General features: G+C 35.3%; 2 protein-coding genes across 2 annotated transcripts in view; one reads left to right on the top strand and one right to left on the bottom strand.

The window, feature by feature from the left end:
- Positions 1-22886, top strand: part of LOC107564662 (RNA-binding motif, single-stranded-interacting protein 2-like) — a 29460-nt gene extending 6574 nt beyond the window's left edge. The window contains exons 2-11 of the mRNA XM_016249797.1: positions 4338-4507; positions 9936-9994; positions 11176-11267; positions 21502-21659; positions 21748-21827; positions 21917-22026; positions 22120-22166; positions 22278-22371; positions 22600-22650; positions 22728-22886. Of these exons, the coding sequence (XP_016105283.1) occupies positions 4338-4507; positions 9936-9994; positions 11176-11267; positions 21502-21659; positions 21748-21827; positions 21917-22026; positions 22120-22166; positions 22278-22371; positions 22600-22650; positions 22728-22886 (1020 nt within the window). The remainder of the gene's footprint in view (positions 1-4337; positions 4508-9935; positions 9995-11175; positions 11268-21501; positions 21660-21747; positions 21828-21916; positions 22027-22119; positions 22167-22277; positions 22372-22599; positions 22651-22727) is intronic.
- Positions 22887-23534: 648 nt separating this feature from the next.
- Positions 23535-26271, bottom strand: part of LOC107564658 (sentrin-specific protease 1-like) — a 10907-nt gene continuing 8170 nt past the window's right edge. The window contains exons 13-15 of the mRNA XM_016249791.1: positions 24465-24596; positions 24105-24308; positions 23535-23892 (exon numbers count right to left, since the gene is read on the bottom strand). Coding sequence (XP_016105277.1) covers positions 23809-23892; positions 24105-24308; positions 24465-24596 — 420 coding nt within the window. The 3' untranslated portion in view covers positions 23535-23808. The remainder of the gene's footprint in view (positions 23893-24104; positions 24309-24464; positions 24597-26271) is intronic.

Genomic DNA, 26271 nt, shown 5'->3' with positions numbered 1-26271 from the left:
ATACTTAGGACCATGTGATATTTCAGATTTTCTTTTTTAATAAATCTGCATAAATGTCAACAATTCTGTGTTTTTCTGTCAATATGGGGTGCTGTGTGTACATTAATGAGGAAAAAAAATTAACTTAAATGATTTTAGCAAATGGCTGCAATATAACAAAGAGTGAAAAATTTAAGGGGGTCTGAATACTTTCCGTACCCACTGTACCTCTCTTCCAACAGTAACCGTATATAAAATGCATGCAAGTTATTTTCACTTGCTATGGATGGCTGCATTATGCCGCAATGTGTGTTAGTAGGTCATTAAATGTCCATATTCCCCGGCAAACCCAAAGCACGCATCACAATACATACTGTAACCTAGGTTGGAGCGGCAGACCGACCATTTATTTCCATCCACCTCACACCTGGTGCCAGCCCTTTAGAGCCAGATCCCCTGCTAACCCTTCAGAGCTGCTTACTGCCTCCTGTGACCTCTATTTCTGCAAGCCTTCCCAAGAGTCTGCCCTATGGCACTGTAATGGAGTAATCAAGTAAGGTGCAAACCCCTCCATACTCTCATTACCACACTGCGCATATCTATGGAAATGAAGAGGCGGCCTATAGACGGTTCCACTGCAGTGCTGTCCTCAAGTGCCAATAAGGGAAGACTCTCGCGTTTCATTATAGTGCAACTGAGATGTTCAAGGGCAGGTTTGCTGGTATTGATTAGTTGTTGACAAGGATTTGTTCTGCATTCATTCAGTCTGAAGTAAACAGAGCAGTCACAGCAGATGAGCACGTGAGGATGGTCGTGATGCTTGAATCACTGTCAGCGAGGTTGTGGACTCCGAGGAATGTCTTCACCTAATATATCACATGCTTTGCATGAACAATAATTAAAGCTGTAGGTTTAACAGATGTACTTGAATGGGATATGTTTGTGTAGAGTCCATATGGGTCATGAGAAGTCATGAGGAGAATACAAAGCATGCAAACTTAGTTAAACAGAACTAAAATGCATAACTAACTTTTTCTCCCCAGAATGCAAGAATAAAATGACCCATGATACTATTGCGCATATTTTGCACACTGAAAAAAAAAGGCGTTTAAACAATTTTCACTCTGAAACTGCTAGTAAATTTGACCAATAATTGAAAAGAAATGGCAAGTTAACACATTTTATTAAAAATGAAATTTTGAAGTAGAAAGACTGAAGACTGAAATAGTATTTTCTTGTAAAAAATACTCCAAAAATATTTGTTTTATTTACAACTATGAAAAAACCTTTTAACAGCACAGTTTGGGAACCTCCCTAAAATTTTCATAAAATTATATATACACTACCTTTCAAATGTTTGGGGTTGGTAAGGCTTTATTAATGTGTTTGAAATAAGTCTCTTATGCTCACTAAGGCTGCATTTATTTGATCAAGAATACTGTAGAAATATTGTGAAATATTATTACCATTTAAAATTGCTATTCTATTTGAATATATTTTAAAAGGTCATTTATTCCTGTGATGACAAAACTGAATTTTTAGCAGTCATTACTCCAGTCTTCAATACCATAAGATTCCCATTATTGATTTTGAAAACAGTTGTGCTGCTTATTATACATTATAAACGTCTTTGTGTATATATATAGTGTGTGGCACTGCTCAACCTTGAACAGCGTTGCAGGGCAGATGGGCTTAGTGGGGTTCAGTCATCTGTTTTCCCATGCAGAGGCAGAGTTAGCTGAGTAGAGCAGTCCTAATGAGACAGTGCTTTCTGACTGCACCCAGCACATGAGAGGGATTAGCGCTCAATGCTAACAAGGTCAGATCTTAATTAGACAGGCTTCTATAACTAAGTTCAACTGGCTCAAGAGGAGAGCAAAAGACAAAAGTCCTATATATGACATAACGTTTGGGCAGGCACTTCTGGTTGTGCCCCTCTCCCCTTTTTTCAACAATCTCAGCCAAACAAGTGAACTTGTGGCATGTATTAAACTGGCCAATTGTTCCCTGTCTGAGATTTGATTTCACAGGCTTGAATGCCCCTCTGACTGATGAGGAGTTAATTAGAAAACTAACAGAACCTCTCAGGAGAGGGAAAGCCCCAGGCTTTGGACACAACAACAATCAGAGGCATTTTCTGTTTCAATATCAGCTTGTTTTTGTAAACCAAATCACATTTTTAAAGGGACAGTTCAATCAAAACTGAAAATTCTGTCATTATTTACACACACTCATGTTGTTTTCAACCAGTATGTGAAGAGGATAGTATGTCCAAATTCACAGTATTCATAAAAACAGTGGGCGAAAAGTACCCAGATGACCTACTTCCAGCAAAGCGTGCATCAGATGGACACTTTACTGTCCCATGATGCCACAGGACAAGAGTTAATGGCAGTGAATCGACACAACTACTGCTGGTAGGTCACATGCTAATGACAACATGAGTAAACATGTTACAAACAGGGTTTGAAATTAACACCCGCCAACCCACCAAATGCGGGTAAATATCAGCTGTGGCGGGTAACGCTGTCAAATCACTAGCCAATTTGGCGGGTTACTTTTCGTAAGTTATGTTCACTAATTAATTTCTTGGGGAAGTTCATGCAAGCCAAATCTGCACAGGTTTAGCGCAAATAATGAACTCGTGAGACATTATGACATTATCGAGTATATTGCAAAAACCAAACAAAACACACCTACAGAGGCACGCATACACGACGTGATGAAGTCTGGTTAGACCAACACAGGATTTAGTGCGCGTGCGCATTGAGAGTGCGATCTTTCACTGCATTATTCAGTCTATTAATATGCATTAAGAATGATCACATAATTCAAGATAAGGGGGCAGAAAATGTATAAATTTATATCAATTCATATAGTTAATCATTATCACACAAAGAGTGCCGTTTTTTTCTTTAAAAAATAAGCATGTTCAAGTTCAATAAACAATAAGTTAATATCAAGAGACTTACATTTTAGACCGCATATTGGCTGTTTTTGTGCTATTTCTGCACTATTTCACCAACAAAAAAACATTCCAAACACAGCCACAGTACTGTTGTGCGTCTCTGAGCAACATGACGTTGTTTCGTAACTGAATGAATCAACCGTTTAAATGATTCGGTTCAATCGCAATGACTCACTTAACAGTAACTTGCTGCCACCTACTGGCGGTTTTAATTTTTTAAATAATTTCAAATATCAGTATTCAACATTTCATGTTTAAAATATCAAAACATTATTTATGCATTTGTAACTGCAGGCTAAAGCATTCCATGTCCCTCTAAGCTGCATTAACATGTGTAAATACATCTAAATGCCACTTCATATTCAACTTCTGCAAGTTCATCAAAGATGAATTTTATTGATACTGATTTCATTTGTTTAGTAACAGCCTAAATGTATTACTATAATAACTGACTGATTAAATGTAAGAATTTGACTCAAAAGATGATGTACACTTTTAGAAAAAAATGGCTTTATAAAGGTAAAAATGCCCATAAAAGCTAAAAAAATTAATTTAAAAGCTAAAAATAAATTTAAACTTATTGGAAAAGATTAATTTCTATCACTGCTGTGTACTGACCACACAGAATATGAAGAATATCAAAAACTTTAGGAGTCAGCTGTCCATGGTAGTCCTTAAGATATCAGCACAATAACACACTCAGCAAAATATCGTCTAATTATCTTTATCGATAAAATCCCAGAAAATATTGAGATATTATTTTTTGTCAATAGGGCACAACCCTAGTACTGACACAATATGATTTGCAACGGTCGCTTTGTCATGCCCAGTGTAGACGGACTCAAACTGTTGGTTTATTTCTGTCTTTTTTTTTGGCCAGTAGAAGTTATGAATGGCCGGTAACTTAAAAATGTAGTAGCCAAATTGGTTGGTGAGTGAAAAAGTTAATTTCAATCCCTGGTTACAAAGTAACATTATTCATTCAAAAGAAGTACCTACTTAGAAAGTATGTGATTTTGAACACAGATGTTACTTTCAGTGAACTGATTGAACCAGTTTGTGAATCAGACTGATCTGATTCTAGTTTTTCCACACAAAGCTTTTGCATGGCATCAAGAAGACTTTTTTTTGTCACAGTGAACTGTTGTTGCATGGAAATCTCCATTTGTGTTCCATGGAAAACAACAGCATATGGGTTTTAAATAACATCAGGGTGAGTAATAATTAGAGCATTGTTTCAATATTTCAGTGTTTTGCTCTGTGTGAGTCACAAATGGTCAGCACAATAACTTCTAATGCAAAAATCACCGGGGAAGTTTTAAAGGAAAGCCCTTTGGAATTTTAATCTAATAGCATTGTATTGCATCTTGTCTTATCTCTGTTTTCACAGCAGGCGTATGCATCCTCCACCCAGCAGATGGCGCTGCCCAGTCCCAACACCACCACCACCAGCAGTAATGGAATCAACAGTGGTGGGGACCAGCTGAGCAAAACCAACCTGTACATCCGTGGTCTCCATCCAGAAACCACAGACCAAGACCTAGTCAAGCTCTGTCAACCGTAAGTGTCCTTTAACAATCCCTGTTTCGTGTGGAAATTAATTTAGGATTAGAAATGGTGGAGGCAAGTAAGGTCAGGTTCATAATCAGTAGTTGGTGAGGAACTCAGGATGTATAATTAGACCAGAAAATGCATTAAAAAACAGAAGGTGTGTGTGGGAGAAAAAATCTCTGACTTTGAGCGTCCTGATTTGACCCTTTATGAGGAGGTTAGAAATTCACTGCTGGCAGAAAATTCGCATTCATTTCAACAGAAAGTGTTTTTGAATAAGCCAATACAGCATCTTGATTTAGTAGACGTTGTGTAAATCACACATTTCTATTCATGAAATGTTTTTGATATTTTATAACGTTTTGGTGCAACGCCTGAGGAGAGCTCATTCTTCATCTTTGTATTGGTTCTCATTCCATGTGTTTTTGTTGGTACATAGGGAATTCATCTTTTGAAATAAAGTAAATAAAAAATAAAGCTGCGTTCACACTAGCAGCGACTTATGCTAAGTTCACACTACAGGATTTTAAGCCCGATTTGCAGGGTCGGGCTGTGATCGGGGGAAAATCAGCGGGTGATCGGCGCTCAGCAATCTTTATGTGTGAACTACAAAACGACACATCAAAGAGGCTCGCTGACGGCAAACAAATATCTAGCATGCCAAATATCTGGACCGGTCGGCCGACTCGACATCACGTGGCTTAAAGAAAAGTTTGGACACAGTAAATGGAGCAAAATATTTCATCGAGCAAACAGCTTGCAGCGCTAATTTTTTTGCGACATCCATTTTCAAATAAACAACTCCTGTTTCACGTGTTGTTTCGCGTCATTCCCGTTCCAATTCTCGCGTGTGTTTTCGTAACAAAACGTGGTTTGTAGAGCCGTTGGGTGACAGAGTTGTTGTCAGCTCGTGTAGTGTGTAACCCCCGGTTGCGGATCATTTACATAGTCACTTAGTGTGAACACCACAACGACTTAAAGACAGACAATCAAGTCATGTAGTCTGAACAGCACAGCGATCTGCCTATGTTTAAAGTCGTGTAGTGTGAACTTAGCCTTAGTCGCTGCATGTCACCAGGGGCTGGCGATGAGGTTGCTAGTTGGCATTCACACTGCTGGTTGCCTTGACAGCGAATCAGGTTTCTTGCCGCTAAATACAAACATTTTGGAGGCAAAAGACTAAATATAATATAAATATGAATTAAATCTGTACATACAAATAAAATGAATGAGAAACAGAGCCTACTTTTTTTCCATTGCGTATGTTTATCTATGGCTAAGAGGAGAGCGATCACATGAACTCTGCCGTCTTCTTTCCTATTGGCTGTCGCTCCCAAAAGTCGCTCTTCATTTGCATAAAGTTGAAGGATTCTGAACTGTCACTGGACACACCCCATCCGTCGCCAACGGCAGCTGTTGCACTTGTCGCTGGAAATCGCCAACTCTCCATTGAAATGAATGGGATCGTGTCGCTTTGTCGCTTGTAGTGTGAACGGGGCATAAGATCTGTGCTTTCATGGTAGAAGATGTTTTAGTGGAATGTACTGACATGAACTCAACAGAGGTTTGGGTTTCAAACAAAGCTCCTTTTTGTTAACCAACTGCAGTGTTTCCAACAGCTAGGCATGACGGTTCCCCCTCTTTGTCTCTTTCCCTGCCTGCACCTGCACTTCCTTTTAGGGTTGATAAAAGTATGTTAGGGTTGATAAAAGTGTTTGACCAGAGATTTTGACTCCAGTTTCTCCCACCTATATGTCCCAAAGAAATTTTTTTTATAAATATATATATTTATAAATATATATATATTGTTTAACCTTTTAACAACGCGGTACTTTCATTCATTTCTACTTAGCTTTGTGTTTTAGTGGTTTGATCTGATTTCCTTCATCAGTAAGTACATTTAAAATGGTTTGATTTTAGTTAAAAGGTTAAAGGATTAGTTCACCTCCAGAATAAAAACTTCCTGATAATTTACTTTGAAGCTGCATTGAAACTGCAATTTGGACCTTCAACCCATTGGCCACCATTTAAGTCCATTATATGGAGAAAAATCCTGGAATGTTTTCCTCAAAAACCTTAATTTCTTTGCGACTAAAGACAGAAAGACATGAACATCTTGAATGACATGGGGGGTGAGTAAATTATCAGGAAATTTTATTCTGGAAGTGAACTACTCCTTTAACTCAGCAATTTAAGAAAAATAATTTTCGGTAATTGAAAAAAAGCTCAAATTAAATGTAAAAAATTTGTGAAAACTTCAACAAACTTGAATGAAATTTAGAAATGTTACCTTGGCAACTAACTGAAATAAGTGAAAGTTGAATTACTAAAACTAAAACTAAATTAATTTTAAATAAAAATGACAAAGCGCCTAATTTCTAAAGCTTAAACTAAAATAAAAATGAAAATAAAAATTTTTTATTAAAAAATAAAAATTCAAAATATTAATAAATTCTATAATATTATATAAATAATACTAAAAGAACACTAATTGCAAATCTAAATTGTATTAGCTTTTTTGAGACTATTCAGTCTTCTGTTTTTTTTTAGTTTTATATTACATTCCCAAAGCAGAAGTGAACTCGATATTTTTAATGACCAGTTTGATGTAAGTTATTTTGGCCAATAAAAATATGATGTATTTTTTTAAGCTTTATAGAAGTATATATTCCATTTAAGGACAAACTACTCATATATTTAAGATGGTGAACAGATTTGAGAAGTATAGTACTGGAGATCGAGGCCCTCTCTGGGAGAAACGGCTGAGATGAGGCTGCCCAGCCCTACAGGAAACTCTGAGCCCAGGGGGAAAGGGAAAGACAAACAAGGGCAACAGCTGGGAGGGAGAGGAGACGAAAAGTTGTTGGTGATGGGGATGGAAAGACGCTGTGAGAGAGAAAGAGAGATTTGAGAGAGTGTGAGAAAGAGAGACTGAGAGAGAGATAAGAGCTAGTCAAATATATCTGGTGTTTCTTAGCAAAGAAGCTGTTGGCGGAGAGGATGTTTGGTCAAGTAATTCCTGTTACTTTTATAGAAAGCGAGAGAGCAGATCAAAAACCGAATGGTTTCAGAACACTACAGCTTGTTTTACAAAGTGAATGCTGTGAATATCACAAAAAAGAACAGCGATAAAACAATAGCTACATTTATATTTCTGATATATTTAAGCATTATCACGAGCAAGAGTGCTGATTGTTCCGAATATCAGCGGTTCAGAGAAACAGCCCGGTTGCGAGAATTATATTTCTTCAATATACAAGAAATTAAAAGTAACTTACTTACTTAAAAGTAAGTAACTTACATTTTAAACAATATTGCCAGTTACTTTGTCTGTTTTTACCTGTCAGTGAAAATAGTTCCAAATGGAACCAAAGCAAAATAAATGTGGCTCTGATCAACACACATTAGTGCCGTTCCTAAATGATTAAGTATTTTTGACCAAATCAGTTGAGTGAATGATTTGTTGACTCATTTATAAAGATAGTCACTTGTTTGGTTCCTGAATGAATCAGTGTTTTGAATGAATCAGCAGAGTAAATGATTAATTGTGTTTTGTTGCTGAATGAATCAGTCAATGAAACATTATAGAAGTAAAGCCTTTTCTTGACACTAATTTGAATGTTAACTGCTCCACCAATGCTACAACAAGGTCAATAGTTTCAATAGTTTCTTTTTTTCTACACTAATCTCTGCAGCCCATCTCATAGTGCTTGCTTGGTCATGACTTTTGGTTGGATCTCACACATGACTAACTGTCCCTCTACCCCTGGGCTGTACTGATAGTGATATCAGGGAAAAACTAAACTAAATGCAAATAATAAAATGCAATTAATCATACAGTCATGCATATGTAGGATGGCAAAATATTGTAAATAGGCTTTTGGGTTGTGGGCACAAAATTGGCACTGACGCAGTGAAAACAGTCATCAGAGAAGTTCTAAAGCTATTGTAATCAACCGTTTTAGCCCTTCAAAACCAAAATAGCCAAATATTTTAGTTTGAAATTATTTCATCACTAATAATCAAATTGCCTATTCCATCTATGTCATGTTGATCATTTTACATATTGTTGGGCCTAAGATGTTCATGGTATTATGTTTAAATTTCATGTGTGTTTTTAAGAATTTTATTTTTACATTTGTACAGTAAACTATTTTGGCAGTGCATTGGGTTGCCATTTACACCCATTTGTGCCGTTTAAAACAATAAATACATAAAAACATTTGCTTGACATTCAATTTGATGATAGAAGATGTCTTGTGAAATTCAAAACTATTAAAAACATGACAATGATTTCAGCCATCTAAATCTATTGTTATTTGTTTGCTGTTTTTGCTGAATATTTCTGGTTGCCTAAGTTTTGGTGCATCACTAATGCAAAAATGTATTCCATCTGTGTCATGTTCATAATTGTACGTATTATTGGGCCTAAGTGGTTCATGGTATTATGTATAAATATGCACATTTGTAAGATTTATTGTGTTGCGTTTGTACAATAAACAGTTTTGGAGGTACACTGGGTTGCCATGTGTGCTATTATAATTTTTTTAAGAAAACATATGCTAGACAGACATATTTAATGATTAAAGAGGTCTTGTGAAAATCAAAACTTTTAAAAGCATGTGTCAAATCACCTGTGTTTTGTTCCATGTCTTGCATGAATGACCCTTTTCGTTCGAATGATAAATAAAAAACTGAAACTAATCTTGTAGTTTTCCCATAATTCTTTCATCTATATGACAATTACATTATATAGATTTAGTTCAGTCATGAACATCAGCGTGAGGTTCTGTGCGCAGGCAGTAGGACCCAGATGAGGAGTGCAGTGGAGGGCATTGTAGGTTGATTATTGTAGATCTTATCCAGAGCTGTGCAGGGCAGACAAGGGCAGACAACTCTCAGGTTACACTGCAAGCACATGCCTGGAGAGAGAACAACCACCCCCCTCCTCCTCCCCATCCCTCAAACACCCACAAGCCTCCAGTAATCCATAGACGTGTTCACAAACCTACAGCTATAAACCTATATCATGCTGCGCAAATGCCTTTTCCCAAGACATGCAAAGCAGCATGAACATGGTATGGAATCCATTATTCAAGGAGCATTACCATTTGATCAGGGCTTCTCCACCACACCGGCACCCTCATGAAGATTTAATGCAAATGATTTCTGGATATGGGGGCTCATTAAGCAGCACATTGTGAATTGAGCGGCGCTGGTGCCCTGCATTTATGGGTTTTTGTGCTTCTGCTGCTCACCTGCTTAGATTACATTGGCTCTTCCAAACTGTGTTTGACCTTATAAAATATCAGATACACATCAGCAAGTCTTATGATTTTGGATGTATTTATTATTATGCTGTTAAAAAGCTGTTCAAGGTGTTTATCCATTCACCTAAACCAAATGTTTCTTTTTGTTCTTGTTTTGAATTACACAGCTATGGAAAAATAGTGTCTACTAAGGCCATTCTTGACAAGACCACCAACAAATGTAAAGGTAAGATGTGCTGTATAATTTCATCTTTAAAGGAATAGTTCACCCAAAAATGAAAGAAGTCTCTCATGTTTTTGCAATCCTGTATGACTTTCTTTCACAAAAAGAGAACCTTTGAATAATGAGCTGTTCTGTTACTTAACATGAGAGCCGTCAAACTCCAAAAAAGACAACCCCTCCCCCCCCCCAAAAAAAACCCCAAAAAACCCTGTAAACGTACAGTTTTCTCGTATCATAAAAGTATTGAATATGACTTCTGCCCTATATTCCAAATCCTCCGAAAAATATAATATTTTTGTGTGACAAGAATTGAATCAACACTTACAGAAATCTTGCTTGAAAGCTGTGGTCACCATTCACGTTCATTGTAGGGAGAAGAGCAGCTTGGATATTCTTCTAAACATCTCCTTTTTAAAATATTTTAAATTTATTTAAAAAAAAATTAAATAAAATACATTTAAATAAATTTTATATTTTTAAATTATTATTTTATTAGATTTTTTTGGAGATTGTAATATTATTTTAATGACAATTAATTATTCATAAACAAATAATTATTTTGAGTTTGATCTTTTCAATAAAATGTTTATCCAGTACTTTATTTTTCATATCAAATATTAATTCAATTCAATTATAATTTTTTTTATTTTTACCTATTTTATTTCATATTAAAATATTACTTTATATTAATATTATATATTCATATTTATTAAAAAAAGAATAAAACTCCTTACCAAATGAAAAATCCCAATAAAATGATTTTCCTATCAAAACTCACATTACTGCAATGCTCATTTTTGTATATTAAAGAACATCTTGGACGTTCCTCTAAACATCTGCTTTTGCATTCCATGGAATAAAGAAAGCCATACACGTTTTGAAAGACATTTTGAATTAACTGTTCCTTTTAACTCATGAGTGCACTTTAAATATACTTCATTTATTTTATCTCTTGAAAATGTGTGCTGATGTAACAGGAATGAGATTGCTATTACATTTGTGTGTTTGTGTGTGAGAGAGCGAGCGAGAGAGAGAGAGAGTGTATAGTTAACTTGGTCTTTTCTCATGTGGGACAGAGAGATTACCAGTGTGAGCTAAGGTGCAGAGGAGTGATAGGGAAAGCTATTGGCTTAACAACTAAACTCTAAGCAGTGATCACTGATCCTGTGTGTGTGTGTGTTCAGGCTATGGCTTTGTGGATTTCGACAACCCGGCCTCTGCACAGAAAGCGGTGACAGCACTAAAGGCCAGTGGAGTTCAGGCTCAGATGGCAAAGGTAAGAGACAGTGGAACTAAACTCCCTGTTCCTTAACTCTTACTTGATGTAAACCTTGTATGGCACTTTAAAACAGCTCCAAACGAATTCCAAACACGAGCATCACTATTATTACTATGGCTCACACTTAAGTTTGGGATTTGAACAAACCCCTAAGCCAAAGTATTCAACTTTGGTGCAAATTTCACCCAGCAGGGTTTCTGCTTTGGACATGAATGATGCTTCAAATCATGCGGATTGATGAGGGAATATATGCTATTACTTTCCTTAAAAGACTTGTTATTTTCGGCTGATAGACGATAACATTTCCGAAAAAATCCATGAATTTAGACTGAAGAAGGGAACTGGGCCTTATCTAGGGACTAACAAAAAACAAACTTGCTAGTGAGCAACCACCCAGAACTTTTGCAAACACAATTTAAGAAACATTTCTTATTATTATAAATGCTGAAAGCAGTTGCTGCTTAATATTTGTTGTGGAAACCATAATAATTTTTTTTATGTTTTTTATTATTATTATTATTATTATAAAGTTCAAAAGAACAGCATTTATTTGAAAATCAAATCTTTGTAACATAAAAATTTTTTTAATTTTTTTAAATGATAATTGTCATTAGCTTTTTTTTTGTTTAAATTAAAGGGACTACAAAAAATATGAGCATGTTACTTTATATATTAATTTCTTTGCATTAAAGTAATAACATTGATATTTTTATTGTAATAAGAAATGAGGGAGGGGTGTGCTTAATTGTGCTAAAATAATAATGTGACAATACAATTATGCAACAAAAAATAGGGGTAAGTTTCTTTACCAAATAATTGTATTCTATTTCTGTTCCCTTTCATTTTGGAGTAAAATGTGTCCTGAACATATTCTTGAAAGTATCACCTATTTAATCCACTAATGCAAAAATGTATTCCATCTGTGTCATGTTCATAATTGTACGTATTATTGGGCCTAAGTGGTTCATGGTATTATGTATAAATATGCACATTTGTAAGATTTATTGTGTTGCGTTTGTACAATAAACAGTTTTGGAGGTACACTGGGTTGCCATGTGTGCTATTATAATTTTTTTAAGAAAACATATGCTAGACAGACATATTTAATGATTAAAGAGGTCTTGTGAAAATCAAAACTTTTAAAAGCATGTGTCAAATCACCTGTGTTTTGTTCCATGTCTTGCATGAATGACCCTTTTCGTTCGAATGATAAATAAAAAACTGAAACTAATCTTGTAGTTTTCCCATAATTCTTTCATCTATATGACAATTACATTATATAGATTTAGTTCAGTCATGAACATCAGCGTGAGGTTCTGTGCGCAGGCAGTAGGACCCAGATGAGGAGTGCAGTGGAGGGCATTGTAGGTTGATTATTGTAGATCTTATCCAGAGCTGTGCAGGGCAGACAAGGGCAGACAACTCTCAGGTTACACTGCAAGCACATGCCTGGAGAGAGAACAACCACCCCCCTCCTCCTCCCCATCCCTCAAACACCCACAAGCCTCCAGTAATCCATAGACGTGTTCACAAACCTACAGCTATAAACCTATATCATGCTGCGCAAATGCCTTTTCCCAAGACATGCAAAGCAGCATGAACATGGTATGGAATCCATTATTCAAGGAGCATTACCATTTGATCAGGGCTTCTCCACCACACCGGCACCCTCATGAAGATTTAATGCAAATGATTTCTGGATATGGGGGCTCATTAAGCAGCACATTGTGAATTGAGCGGCGCTGGTGCCCTGCATTTATGGGTTTTTGTGCTTCTGCTGCTCACCTGCTTAGATTACATTGGCTCTTCCAAACTGTGTTTGACCTTATAAAATATCAGATACACATCAGCAAGTCTTATGATTTTGGATGTATTTATTATTATGCTGTTAAAAAGCTGTTCAAGGTGTTTATCCATTCACCTAAACCAAATGTTTCTTTTTGTTCTTGTTTTGAATTACACAGCTATGGAAAAATAGTGTCTACTAAGGCCATTCTTGACAAGACCACCAACAAATGTAAAGGTAAGATGTGCTGTATAATTTCATCTTTAAAGGAATAGTTCACCCAAAAATGAAAGAAGTCTCTCATGTTTTTGCAATCCTGTATGACTTTCTTTCACAAAAAGAGAACCTTTGAATAATGAGCTGTTCTGTTACTTAACATGAGAGCCGTCAAACTCCAAAAAAGACAACCCCTCCCCCCCCCCAAAAAAAACCCCAAAAAACCCTGTAAACGTACAGTTTTCTCGTATCATAAAAGTATTGAATATGACTTCTGCCCTATATTCCAAATCCTCCGAAAAATATAATATTTTTGTGTGACAAGAATTGAATCAACACTTACAGAAATCTTGCTTGAAAGCTGTGGTCACCATTCACGTTCATTGTAGGGAGAAGAGCAGCTTGGATATTCTTCTAAACATCTCCTTTTTAAAATATTTTAAATTTATTTAAAAAAAAATTAAATAAAATACATTTAAATAAATTTTATATTTTTAAATTATTATTTTATTAGATTTTTTTGGAGATTGTAATATTATTTTAATGACAATTAATTATTCATAAACAAATAATTATTTTGAGTTTGATCTTTTCAATAAAATGTTTATCCAGTACTTTATTTTTCATATCAAATATTAATTCAATTCAATTATAATTTTTTTTATTTTTACCTATTTTATTTCATATTAAAATATTACTTTATATTAATATTATATATTCATATTTATTAAAAAAAGAATAAAACTCCTTACCAAATGAAAAATCCCAATAAAATGATTTTCCTATCAAAACTCACATTACTGCAATGCTCATTTTTGTATATTAAAGAACATCTTGGACGTTCCTCTAAACATCTGCTTTTGCATTCCATGGAATAAAGAAAGCCATACACGTTTTGAAAGACATTTTGAATTAACTGTTCCTTTTAACTCATGAGTGCACTTTAAATATACTTCATTTATTTTATCTCTTGAAAATGTGTGCTGATGTAACAGGAATGAGATTGCTATTACATTTGTGTGTTTGTGTGTGAGAGAGCGAGCGAGAGAGAGAGAGAGTGTATAGTTAACTTGGTCTTTTCTCATGTGGGACAGAGAGATTACCAGTGTGAGCTAAGGTGCAGAGGAGTGATAGGGAAAGCTATTGGCTTAACAACTAAACTCTAAGCAGTGATCACTGATCCTGTGTGTGTGTGTGTTCAGGCTATGGCTTTGTGGATTTCGACAACCCGGCCTCTGCACAGAAAGCGGTGACAGCACTAAAGGCCAGTGGAGTTCAGGCTCAGATGGCAAAGGTAAGAGACAGTGGAACTAAACTCCCTGTTCCTTAACTCTTACTTGATGTAAACCTTGTATGGCACTTTAAAACAGCTCCAAACGAATTCCAAACACGAGCATCACTATTATTACTATGGCTCACACTTAAGTTTGGGATTTGAACAAACCCCTAAGCCAAAGTATTCAACTTTGGTGCAAATTTCACCCAGCAGGGTTTCTGCTTTGGACATGAATGATGCTTCAAATCATGCGGATTGATGAGGGAATATATGCTATTACTTTCCTTAAAAGACTTGTTATTTTCGGCTGATAGACGATAACATTTCCGAAAAAATCCATGAATTTAGACTGAAGAAGGGAACTGGGCCTTATCTAGGGACTAACAAAAAACAAACTTGCTAGTGAGCAACCACCCAGAACTTTTGCAAACACAATTTAAGAAACATTTCTTATTATTATAAATGCTGAAAGCAGTTGCTGCTTAATATTTGTTGTGGAAACCATAATAATTTTTTTTATGTTTTTTATTATTATTATTATTATTATAAAGTTCAAAAGAACAGCATTTATTTGAAATATGAATCTTTAATAACATTGTTTTTTTTTTCTTGGACCAACAAAATATTGTATTACTGATTCAAGGAGAAACTAATTGATGGTGAAAGTAAATGCCACCAATCACTTTAGTGTAGGACAGCATGATTATTTTACCACACTTGGCCTGTCTGTGGGTGTTGAGCTGGTGTCCCCATTAGGCTCATGCAGGTCTGCCATTGAGAGCAGTTCAAAGTAAGTGCCTGAGGAGTATTTGCTCCAGGTCTACAAAGAGGTTGTGTGTTCTTTTTCTCACCCATGGCTGAGTCACTGTCTGAGCAGCTTGGCTGGAAGTGCTGCAAGCCCTCCGTAGAGGACCGTGGCCCTGCAGGCCAACCACTCACACAGCCCTGCTGTCACTCAGATCCTCTCACTGATTTCACATCTTTTAATGAATTTTATTTAGTTTATGTAGAACAATTGGGTGAATCTCATGAAAAAATGTCCAGATCATATTTCACAGCAAAATAAAAATGAATAAATAAATAATGACAAATAATAATGATTTTATTTTTAGAATTGAGAGGGGGGGAATATTATTTTAATAATAACTAATTATTCATGAATAATTATTTTGAGTTCACGTTATATTTATTTATATTTTAGATATTTATATTATTTCAATGACAACAAATGTATTTTTATATTTGATTTGATTTTAATATTATGAAAATGACAATTATCATTACTGAAATGCAATTACTGTAACAAAACATTCATAATTGCCATTATGCTGTGTATATATATATATATATAATTATCATTTAAATTTTTTTAATTTTTTTAAATGATAATTGTCATTAGCTTTTTTTTTGTTTAAATTAAAGGGACTACAAAAAATATGAGCATGTTACTTTATATATTAATTTCTTTGCATTAAAGTAATAACATTGATATTTTTATTGTAATAAGAAATGAGGGAGGGGTGTGCTTAATTGTGCTAAAATAATAATGTGACAATACAATTATGCAACAAAAAATAGGGGTAAGTTTCTTTACCAAATAATTGTATTCTATTTCTGTTCCCTTTCATTTTGGAGTAAAATGTGTCCTGAACATATTCTTGAAAGTATCACCTATTTAATCTGTAGATCAGTGTGAAAGGGCAACCTCTTCGCATAAGAACAGCACCAAGCAGCCGTCTTAATTACAGCCGTTTTAGAGTCTTTTAGTGACCTGACCTATTTAAGAGTGTTGAGGCGATCGCCGTGGATTTTCCTCCACCACTTCATCCTGAACATATTCTTGAAAGTATCACCTATTTAATCTGTAGATCAGTGTGAAAGGGCAACCTCTTCGCATAAGAACAGCACCAAGCAGCCGTCTTAATTACAGCCGTTTTAGAGTCTTTTAGTGACCTGACCTATTTAAGAGTGTTGAGGCGATCGCCGTGGATTTTCCTCCACCCATTCATTCTGTGGAAAAACAGCACGATTCTCACACGAGTCTCACAGCACGATTAGATCAGTACAAAAATCACCTTCATGGCAGGTCACTGCAATTATTCATTAATTATTCATGGTGGTGAGATGATCTGGTAATACATTTACAGCTCACATTTTAATCTCATCTGCACACCAAAGCAATGAATATGCAAATCAGCAGCGGGTGAATTGGAGGTTTGCTGTCTTGCAGCTATCTTTACTGTCTTTCTGATTTGTTTAGACAATAACACACAACTCTTGCTTCAATGATAATGAACAAAATTAATTTGAGCCGCATAATATGATTAAGAGGTTTTGAGATCCTATGATAAAACCTCCAGCTCACGCCTTGTGCAGGAAGTTGGTAATCTGTAGAAGACATGCAATCACATGTTTTGTGTATGTGTTAATTTGAGGTTAGAAAGGTGTCACTTTGTACTGTATGCATATTTGCTGTCATGCCTGCAGCTTTAAAAGAAGCTAATTAGGTGTTTATATGGTAATGAGCTGACTCAGTACTGGCCTTGAAAACGGTCATTTTGACACTTTTTACTAAAAAATATGTTGATGTCTAACACTCCTGCATAATTATGCAAAGGTAAGAGATAAATATGGCGAAAAATTGTATGTTATTATTTACACTGATGGCCAAAAGTTGGGAATAATTTAAGTGTTCTTAATGTTTTGAAAGAAGTCTCTAATGCTCACCAAGGCTGCATTTATTTGATCAAAAATGATGTAAAAATCAGTAATATTGTGAAATATTATTACAATTTAAATTTCTATTTTAATATATTTTAAAATGTGATTTATTTCTGTGATGGCAAAGCTGAATTTTCAGCAGATGTTACTCCAGTCTTCAGTGTCACATGATGTACTTCAGAAATCCTTCTAATATGCTGATTTGCTGCTCATAATATTTTATGGAAACCACTAAATATTTTTAGTGGATACACTAAGTTTGGGGTAAGTATGATAAAAAAACAAAAAAGACTAATAATGATACTTTAATTTAGAAAGGATGCATGAAATCGTTCATATTCATTGAAGAATCTGGAATTTCACACGGTTTTTAACATTGATAATAATAAGAACCAAATCAGCATATTAGAATGATTTCGGACAATGAAGACTGGAGCAATCACAGGAATAAATTACATTCTAAAATATATTGGAAAAGAAAATAGTTATTTAAAAATCATAATGAATCAAAATCATAAAATCTTTTTCTTTTTTTTTAACAAGCTCCATATTTCATATCTGAACTTATTCAGGATTTGGCAGAAGCTGAACCGTCTTATCTCTCCAATCTCTCACAAGTGCATCAATGCACTGCTGGCTCAGCAGTTTTTCCTAACCTGTAAACCTCTGAACTCCTTCACAGTCTTCTCTATCTTCCTTTTGATTTCCAATTTATTTTTAAGGTGGAATGTATCATTACAGGAATATTAAGGTCATTCCCAAGAATCCCAACTTAATATCTGCATGCAGTATTTGTCGTATGTGGCATTATGTCGATTATCACAAAACTGCGAAGGGACATGGAAAGGATGTGACATAACTCTCCATAAAGCACTCCGTGTTTGATGGTGCTTTGCTTTATGGCTGACAAGGCTGATGAGGCCCTAACCTCACCAACCCATAATCCTAACCTTATTGAGCCTATAAGGCTGATCAGTCCTTCAGGAACAAAGCAGGGCACCTTGTGGATATCCACCTACAGGAATTATGTTTGTAACACATAACCAGTCTCTCCACCTAAGACGCAACATAAAAAAGCACCAAAGCACCACTGCTTTTCCATTGTTTTCTGTGTAAACTTGAGCTCGACGGACATGTTTGACCATTCCACTTGCTTGTGTCTTTTGTAGCAATGACACTGCATTATATACAGTAAATGCAGCAAAAGTTCAAAGTTAACCATCTTTCACGCTAGATGTTGCTTTTTTTCCCATTCCACTTTTCTGTGTCTTTTCCATGCAAATGTCTCCTAAAACCATTATAAAAGTAGTCTATATGAATAATGTGCTATATTTATTGTTATACAGTATTTATCATAAACCATATGATGGCTTTGTGTAGAAAAACAGGTTGAAATTTAAGATTTTATTCACAGAAATAAGACAGAATTGCAATTTTTGGACAAATTAATTGTTTAAGTTGAAAATAACCCGAAATATTCTTTTAATCTAGTCATGTCCATGTAATTTACTATTATTAGTATTACAGTATTTATACATATTTTGAATCAGTTTTTTTTTCTGTCCTAGTTTTTCTATATCTAGCTTTTCATTTCAATGATTATATACAGTAAATGCAGCAAAAGTTCAAAGTTAACCATCTTTCACGCTAGATGTTGCTTTTTTTCCCATTCCACTTTTCTGTGTCTTTTCCATGCAAATGTCTCCTAAAACCATTATAAAAGTAGTCTATATGAATAATGTGCTATATTTATTGTTATACAGTATTTATCATAAACCATATGATGGCTTTGTGTAGAAAAACAGGTTGAAATTTAAGATTTTATTCACAGAAATAAGACAGAATTGCAATTTTTGGACAAATTAATTGTTTGTTGAAAATAACCCGAAATATTCTTTTAATCTAGTCATGTCCATGTAATTTACTATTATTAGTATTACAGTATTTATACATATTTTGAAGTTTTTCTATATCTAGCTTTTCATTTCAATATGCTTTTGTTATTAATTTTTTTCATTGTTTTGTTTCATTTTTTTAATAAATATATATTTCTATAAAACTTTATTTTTAATTTCACTTTTAGGTATAGTAGTTTTAGTACTTACCCTTAAAGGGTTATTTCACCCAAGAATGAAAATTAGCCTATGAATTACTCACCTTCAAGGCATCCTAGGTGTATATGACTTTCTTCTTTCAGACGAATCCAGTCGGAGTTATATTAAAAATTGTCTTTGATTTTCCAAGCTGTTTAATGGCAGTCAGCGGGTGTTGCAGTTCATCAGTCCAAAAGAAGTGAAATATTAACCATATTTAAAACGTAATAATCAATTTAATGTAGCTTGCGCTCACTGTTGTACACGGAAGCAGCTCCGGGCGGAAGACGTATGAGGTCAGCGCTGCGCATGCGCCACTCAGAAGTGACGCACGCGGAAGTGCAGCGGAGAGATCAAAACAAAACACCGGTCACAAATTAGAAATAGAAAACAAGAATTTGTAAAGAAGAATGTCAGAGGATTTAGAAAAAACCGCCAAGAGGAGACTGGTTTTCCTTTGCTAAAGTAAGGAAACTTTGCTTCCTTTGCTCCTGTAAACAAACGTTGGTTTTCGCGAGACTCAAAATGCAGCAAAAGTTCAAAGTTAACCATCTTTCACGCTAGATGTTGCTTTTTTTCCCATTCCACTTTTCTGTGTCTTTTCCATGCAAATGTCTCCTAAAACCATTATAAAAGTAGTCTATATGAATAATGTGCTATATTTATTGTTATACAGTATTTATCATAAACCATATGATGGCTTTGTGTAGAAAAACAGGTTGAAATTTAAGATTTTATTCACAGAAATAAGACAGAATTGCAATTTTTGGACAAATTAATTGTTTGTTGAAAATAACCCGAAATATTCTTTTAATCTAGTCATGTCCATGTAATTTACTATTATTAGTATTACAGTATTTATACATATTTTGAAGTTTTTCTATATCTAGCTTTTCATTTCAATATGCTTTTGTTATTAATTTTTTTCATTGTTTTGTTTCATTTTTTTAATAAATATATATTTCTATAAAACTTTATTTTTAATTTCACTTTTAGGTATAGTAGTTTTAGTACTTACCCTTAAAGGGTTATTTCACCCAAGAATGAAAATTAGCCTATGAATTACTCACCTTCAAGGCATCCTAGGTGTATATGACTTTCTTCTTTCAGACGAATCCAGTCGGAGTTATATTAAAAATTGTCTTTGATTTTCCAAGCTGTTTAATGGCAGTCAGCGGGTGTTGCAGTTCATCAGTCCAAAAGAAGTGAAATATTAACCATATTTAAAACGTAATAATCAATTTAATGTAGCTTGCGCTCACTGTTGTACACGGAAGCAGCTCCGGGCGGAAGACGTATGAGGTCAGCGCTGCGCATGCGCCGCTCAGAAGTGACGCACGCGGAAGTGCAGCGGAGAGATCAAAACAAAACACCGGTCACAAATTAGAAATAGAAAACAAGAATTTGTAAAGAAGAATGTCAGAGGATTTAGAAAAAACCGCCAAGAGGAGACTGGTTTTCCTTTGCTAAAGTAAGGAAACTTTGCTTCCTTTGCTCCTGTAAACAAACGTTGGTTTTCGCGAGACTCACCGGCGCATGCGCAACGCTGAACTCATACGTCATCCGCCCGGAGCTGCTTCCGTGTACAACTGTTGGCGCAAGCTAGATTAAAGTGATTACTACGTTTTGAATATGGATATTTTTCTTACAAAAATGCATCGATTCGCTACAGGAGGCCTTTGTTCACCCCCCGGACCCGTGTGAGACACTTTTTTATTATGGATGCAAGCGCTTCATTTAACTTCTTTTGGACTGATGAAATGCAACCCTTGCTGTGTAAATGACTGCAATTAAACAGCTTGAAAGATCAAAGTCCATTTTTAATATAACTCCGATTAGATTCATCTGAAAGAAGGAAGTCATATACACCTAGGATGGCTTGAGGTTGAGTAAATAATGGGCTAATTTTCATTTTTGGGTGAACTATCCCTTTAAACTTGAATTTAAAATGTATTTGCCAAGGCAACACTTTGCATTTTCATTTAAGTTTTATAATATTTAGATTTAGATTTTAATTTCAGCTTTTATTTCATTTACCGAAAATTACTTTTAATAGTTGTAGTTTACAATATTTCTTAGAGATGATTTCCTATTCAATCTTTACCACATTTATTTCTCTCTTCTTGATGACCTCTGCAGCAACAAGAACAGGACCCCACCAATCTGTACATTTCCAATCTGCCTCTGTCTCTGGACGAGCAGGAGTTAGAAAGCATGCTCAAGCCCTTCAGCCAGGTCATCTCCACACGCATCTTACGTGACGCAAACGGCACCAGTCGTGGAGTTGGTTTTGCCAGGTGCGCCTGACCAGCTCTCATACGTGTCACATGACATTATCATCATTAATATTCTGTTAATAATGCATTTGCAATTACTCTATGTTAGGATGGAATCGACTGAAAAATGTGAGGCCATCATTCAACATTTCAATGGCAAATACATCAAGACTCCTCCTGGAGTAGCAGGTACTACATTTGGGTTATTTTTCATATCGAGTTTTGTACTGATGAGATGGTCATGACAGGTAAATAATGAGTGATATGTTTTCATTAAGTGCCTACAGAACCCTTGCTGTGTAAATTTGCGGATGGGGGGCAGAAGAAACGTCAGAATCAGGGGAAATATCACCAGAATGGGCGGCAGTGGCCGAGAGAGGGCGAGACTGTGAGAAAACTGTTTTTTTTCACATTGATTTCAATCATTCTCTAGTCCACGTCTGAATTCAACTGTCTCTCTCTCATTCTCACACACATACAGGGCGGGATGACGCTAACATATGACCCTACTCCCGCTTTACAAAATGGGTGGGTTCAGAAATTATTACTTACAATAAACGTTGTAATTTGTGTTTTTAATTATGGCACTGCATGGTAACCGTTCTTTCTTTAGAAAAATGCATTTGTCGCCCCCTGCAGGTTTTACTCTCCCTCCTACAGCATTGCTCCTAACAGAATTATTGCTCAGACTTCTATCTCTCCCTACATGCACTCACCTGTATCCACCTACCAGGTATGGAGAAGCCATTTGTTTTGCAAGAGCCATATTACTGTTCATGACTCATGCTCTATATTTCAAGTCTTTTGAAGATCTACAATCATTATATATGAGGAATTTGAGTTGGTTACAGAAAAGTCTTCACATACTCCCTAGCTTATTAGGTCTAAATTGTTATAGATCTGAATTATACAGAATAATGACCAAAATCTAAGATTAAAATGTGTCTCCTTTTAATATCAGGTACACAATCCCTCCTGGATACATCACCAGTCTTACCTCATGCAGCCCACAGTAAGTTGCAGTTAAACCGCTGCTCTATTTCCTAAAGCACCTCTGCCTGTCTAACTTTCTTTCTCTGCTGGGCACAGGGTACAGTCCTCACGCCCACAGTGGACCACACCATGACCATGCAGCCCACTGCCATAATAGGGCCTCTCACACAGCAGCTCAGCCATCTAACCCTGGGCAGCACAGGCACGGTACGTCCCCCACAGATGCCCACAGAGAATTCATTACAAACGTCTTGACGTTTTTTTATGACTGGCAGTAAAGAAGTTAATATTTTTATTTTCTATTTGTCTTTTCAATTAAGTTTTGGTTTTCATTGTTAATTTTTGTTTAGTTTTAGTTTTCAGAGTTTTTGTAGTTTCACATTATTTCATTTTTATTTTAGTTTCAGTATTTCAGGGCTACCAGAGTTAATATGCTAACTATTATCATTTAAAATATTTAACTGCTTTAAATTTCTCATGACAGGTTTTATAATATTACCATGTATCAAAAACTTGTGGGCAAGTGTATTTTATTTTAGGTGGTCTTGGTGTCATGAAAATGTATTTTAGTTTAGTTTCAGTTATTAATATTTGTGTTCGTTTTAGGGCTGCACGATATAACAATATAAAATCGATATTCCAAAATATGCAGCGCATTAAACTGCTGTTTTTCATTAGAAAACCACTGAGTGAGTCCGTGATTGTCAATTCCAGATATTTTACTAGTCCTAGAGTAAAAAGACAGTGTGAAACTTATATTACTGTAACATTTATGACTTCAGATGATTTGAGATCAAGCACACTCCATGCCAGTTAACACAAATGATAATTTGAAGTCATCTCAAGACAGGCCTTATATTAACAGCTATTGCAAAATAATGGCAGCACAAGAAAAGATTCCACGTTATCAAAAAGCCACCAAATACTGATCAAAATAAACATATCCCTGTGATGGCAGAGCTCCATCCCAAAACATACTGAAGTCAAAAGCATTGCAGCACAAGAGCTTTTCATCAACTCTAGGGAAAAAAAGAACCACAAAACTCACTTTAATCTGAAAAAAAAAAAATAGTCTCTCTCCAAAAAGAAGACTCTGAGTCTTATTTAAAATAAAATTAATTTCATGGTTAATTACCTTGACAGTGTCTGTATAAAAAACATACAGGTATCAAATGTCTCAAATATTAAGTAAACTGCTGTTTTCGTTGTTTCCTCCCATTGAATCAAAGTAAGTGATGCTCTTCTTACGAAAATCCACCACCTTTCGAAAGGCAAAAAAGAAGAAATGAGATATGCCAATCCTGACTTGACAGCAAACCTATTTGAATTATTCATTCATTAAACTGATTGAAATGTATCATAATACTATTCTGAAGTACTTGTGAATGTCAGGAAAGAAAGCATCAGCCCACATGCAATGCATCTTCCATGCACATGTCCTCAATGTGACCTTGGTGCTGGTTAGCTACTTACAGACAGGCACCAGTGCACCCCCAGGTGGACAGGCACCAGAATGATGTCTACAGAAAAGATGTCCACTTTCTTGGTCCAGCGGCGGACAGCAGAGTAACCGGAGCGCCGCAGCTTGGGAAAGAAGAAGGTGTTGAAGGTGTAAGCGGAGGGCAGGTTTGGCTGTTTACTGCGCTCCACCAGCAGGTTCATGTAGAAATTAATAACCTGAAATGGAGGAAATATATCAGTCAGGCACTCAAATCATTGACAAACTGATAATTATGGCAACACCTCACACAAAATGATTAAAAGGGACTCTTTTCAGAATCCATTTACTGACACGCTTGTTCAGAAACCTGAAAGACGTAATAAAGCTCTGACCTCATCGTTGAGCCAGTTGAGGTGGTTGAGCGTCTGCAGGTCTTTTCTGGTGATGGTGAGGCGGAAGCCCTCGCTGAGAACCTCATCCTGAATGCCGCCTCTCAGAGCTCTGCTCACCTCTTTCACCATATCCTGTGAGCACCACAAGCAGGAAACAGACCATTCAAGTACAAAATAAAACACATACTGATAAAAAAACACTTTGTTTACTTGCAAATGTGACCAATAACCAACATCAAAGAACTGTGAACATGAATTGTTCAAATGTATTGTTAAATTATTTAAATAATAATGAAAAATTTCAGCGGGTACTTAAAGTGAATACTTTAAGTTAGATAAAAGTTAGAAAAAGCTTGGAATTCTACTGTAATGCATGTTCAGTCTGATAAAATTGACATTACAGCATTGAACTATAATGATTATACATTCAGTTAATAAAGTGAAATACTTCAGGGATCAAACAACTGTTTAAAAAAGTAAAATGTTATGATGTATAATGAAAAAATTTAAATTCTTTGAAATATTTCAATGAAACTAATCAAACATCACTGTACAAAAGACTACGTCAATGCTCTAACAAAAAAAATTAAATAATAAATATATATATATATTTGGTATAAACCATGCTGGATAACATCTGGATCTTCAGGTATTGCAGAAAGACAAATGCATACCTTGACAAAGGCTACTAGCCGAAACGTTGGATAATAAATAGCCTATGCTTAAGTGAGTATGCAGTTGTTCTTTCAATTAGAAAGACAAATGCAACCTTTTCACTAATGGTTTCAGACTTTTAGACAAGTAATTTCAACAAAAACGAATGAGCTTGAAGTAGGGATGTTCATTTTAACCGCTTAACCGACCGTAAGCATTTTGACCGATTAATACAATCAGTTAAACGGTTTAAAAAGTCATTTAATTATAAATACATTTTTTCAGTAATTTATTAAAATATTTTAAAAGGTTTGCTGCATGGATAATATACTCTACACGGGGAAAAAAACAAGTCGCGTATAAGTGGCATTTTTTTATTTCAGAAATAGACCTAATGCCAACGCGAAATGTTTACAAACATAATAATAAACACTGTAAACATAGCTAGGCTATTTTAGTTCCCCTCACTCCACAACAAATCCTTTCAATTAACAGTATTTAGAAAAGAACAAGAATTAAAAGTATAATAGCTTTAGCAATATAAACGACAAGCCAAAACAAATTAATTTAGGCTAAAACTAAACTGAAACCAACGTTGGGTCTCTCATTCCACACAAAATCAAATGTTTCTGTATTCGCAATGTATTTGAATGGCAAATTATTATTTATTATGTAGGCTACTTCACTCGCATTCCAATATCCAATATCCATGTAAAACAAAATGTTTTGCATAACATCACAGCGGTGCGGTGATAACACTTAACGGTACAGATTGTACTACATATTTTTTTACTAAATAGTTTTTTTTCCATATGTTTGACTGACTATTTTATTATGATAATGAACAGGCTGCATTGTCAAGGTAGCAATGCTTAACTGTGTGTGCGCATGCGGCGCCGGCGCAATCACTTGAGTTTTTTCCTTCTAACAGTGGAAGCAACTACTCCTTTTAGTCCTAAAGATAATCGGAATTGTAAAAGGTTTGCCTTTATTTGTGTACATTCACAATAAAAACAAATCTTTGTGCTTTTGTAAAATAGGCCTAAAGAAAAATAGGATGCCGCTTTCTGCTGTCTGTTTCCTTTTGCGCAGCACAAAAATGAACCGAACCTCTGCATACTAGGCTACTTGTTGCACAAGTAGTTTTTCTTTC

This window comes from Sinocyclocheilus grahami, unplaced genomic scaffold (genome assembly GCF_001515645.1).
Source record: "Sinocyclocheilus grahami isolate Dianchi unplaced genomic scaffold, SAMN03320097.WGS_v1.1 scaffold953.1, whole genome shotgun sequence".
Classification (NCBI taxonomy): Eukaryota; Metazoa; Chordata; class Actinopteri; order Cypriniformes; family Cyprinidae; genus Sinocyclocheilus; species Sinocyclocheilus grahami.
This window is presented reverse-complemented; position numbering and strand designations above follow the sequence as displayed.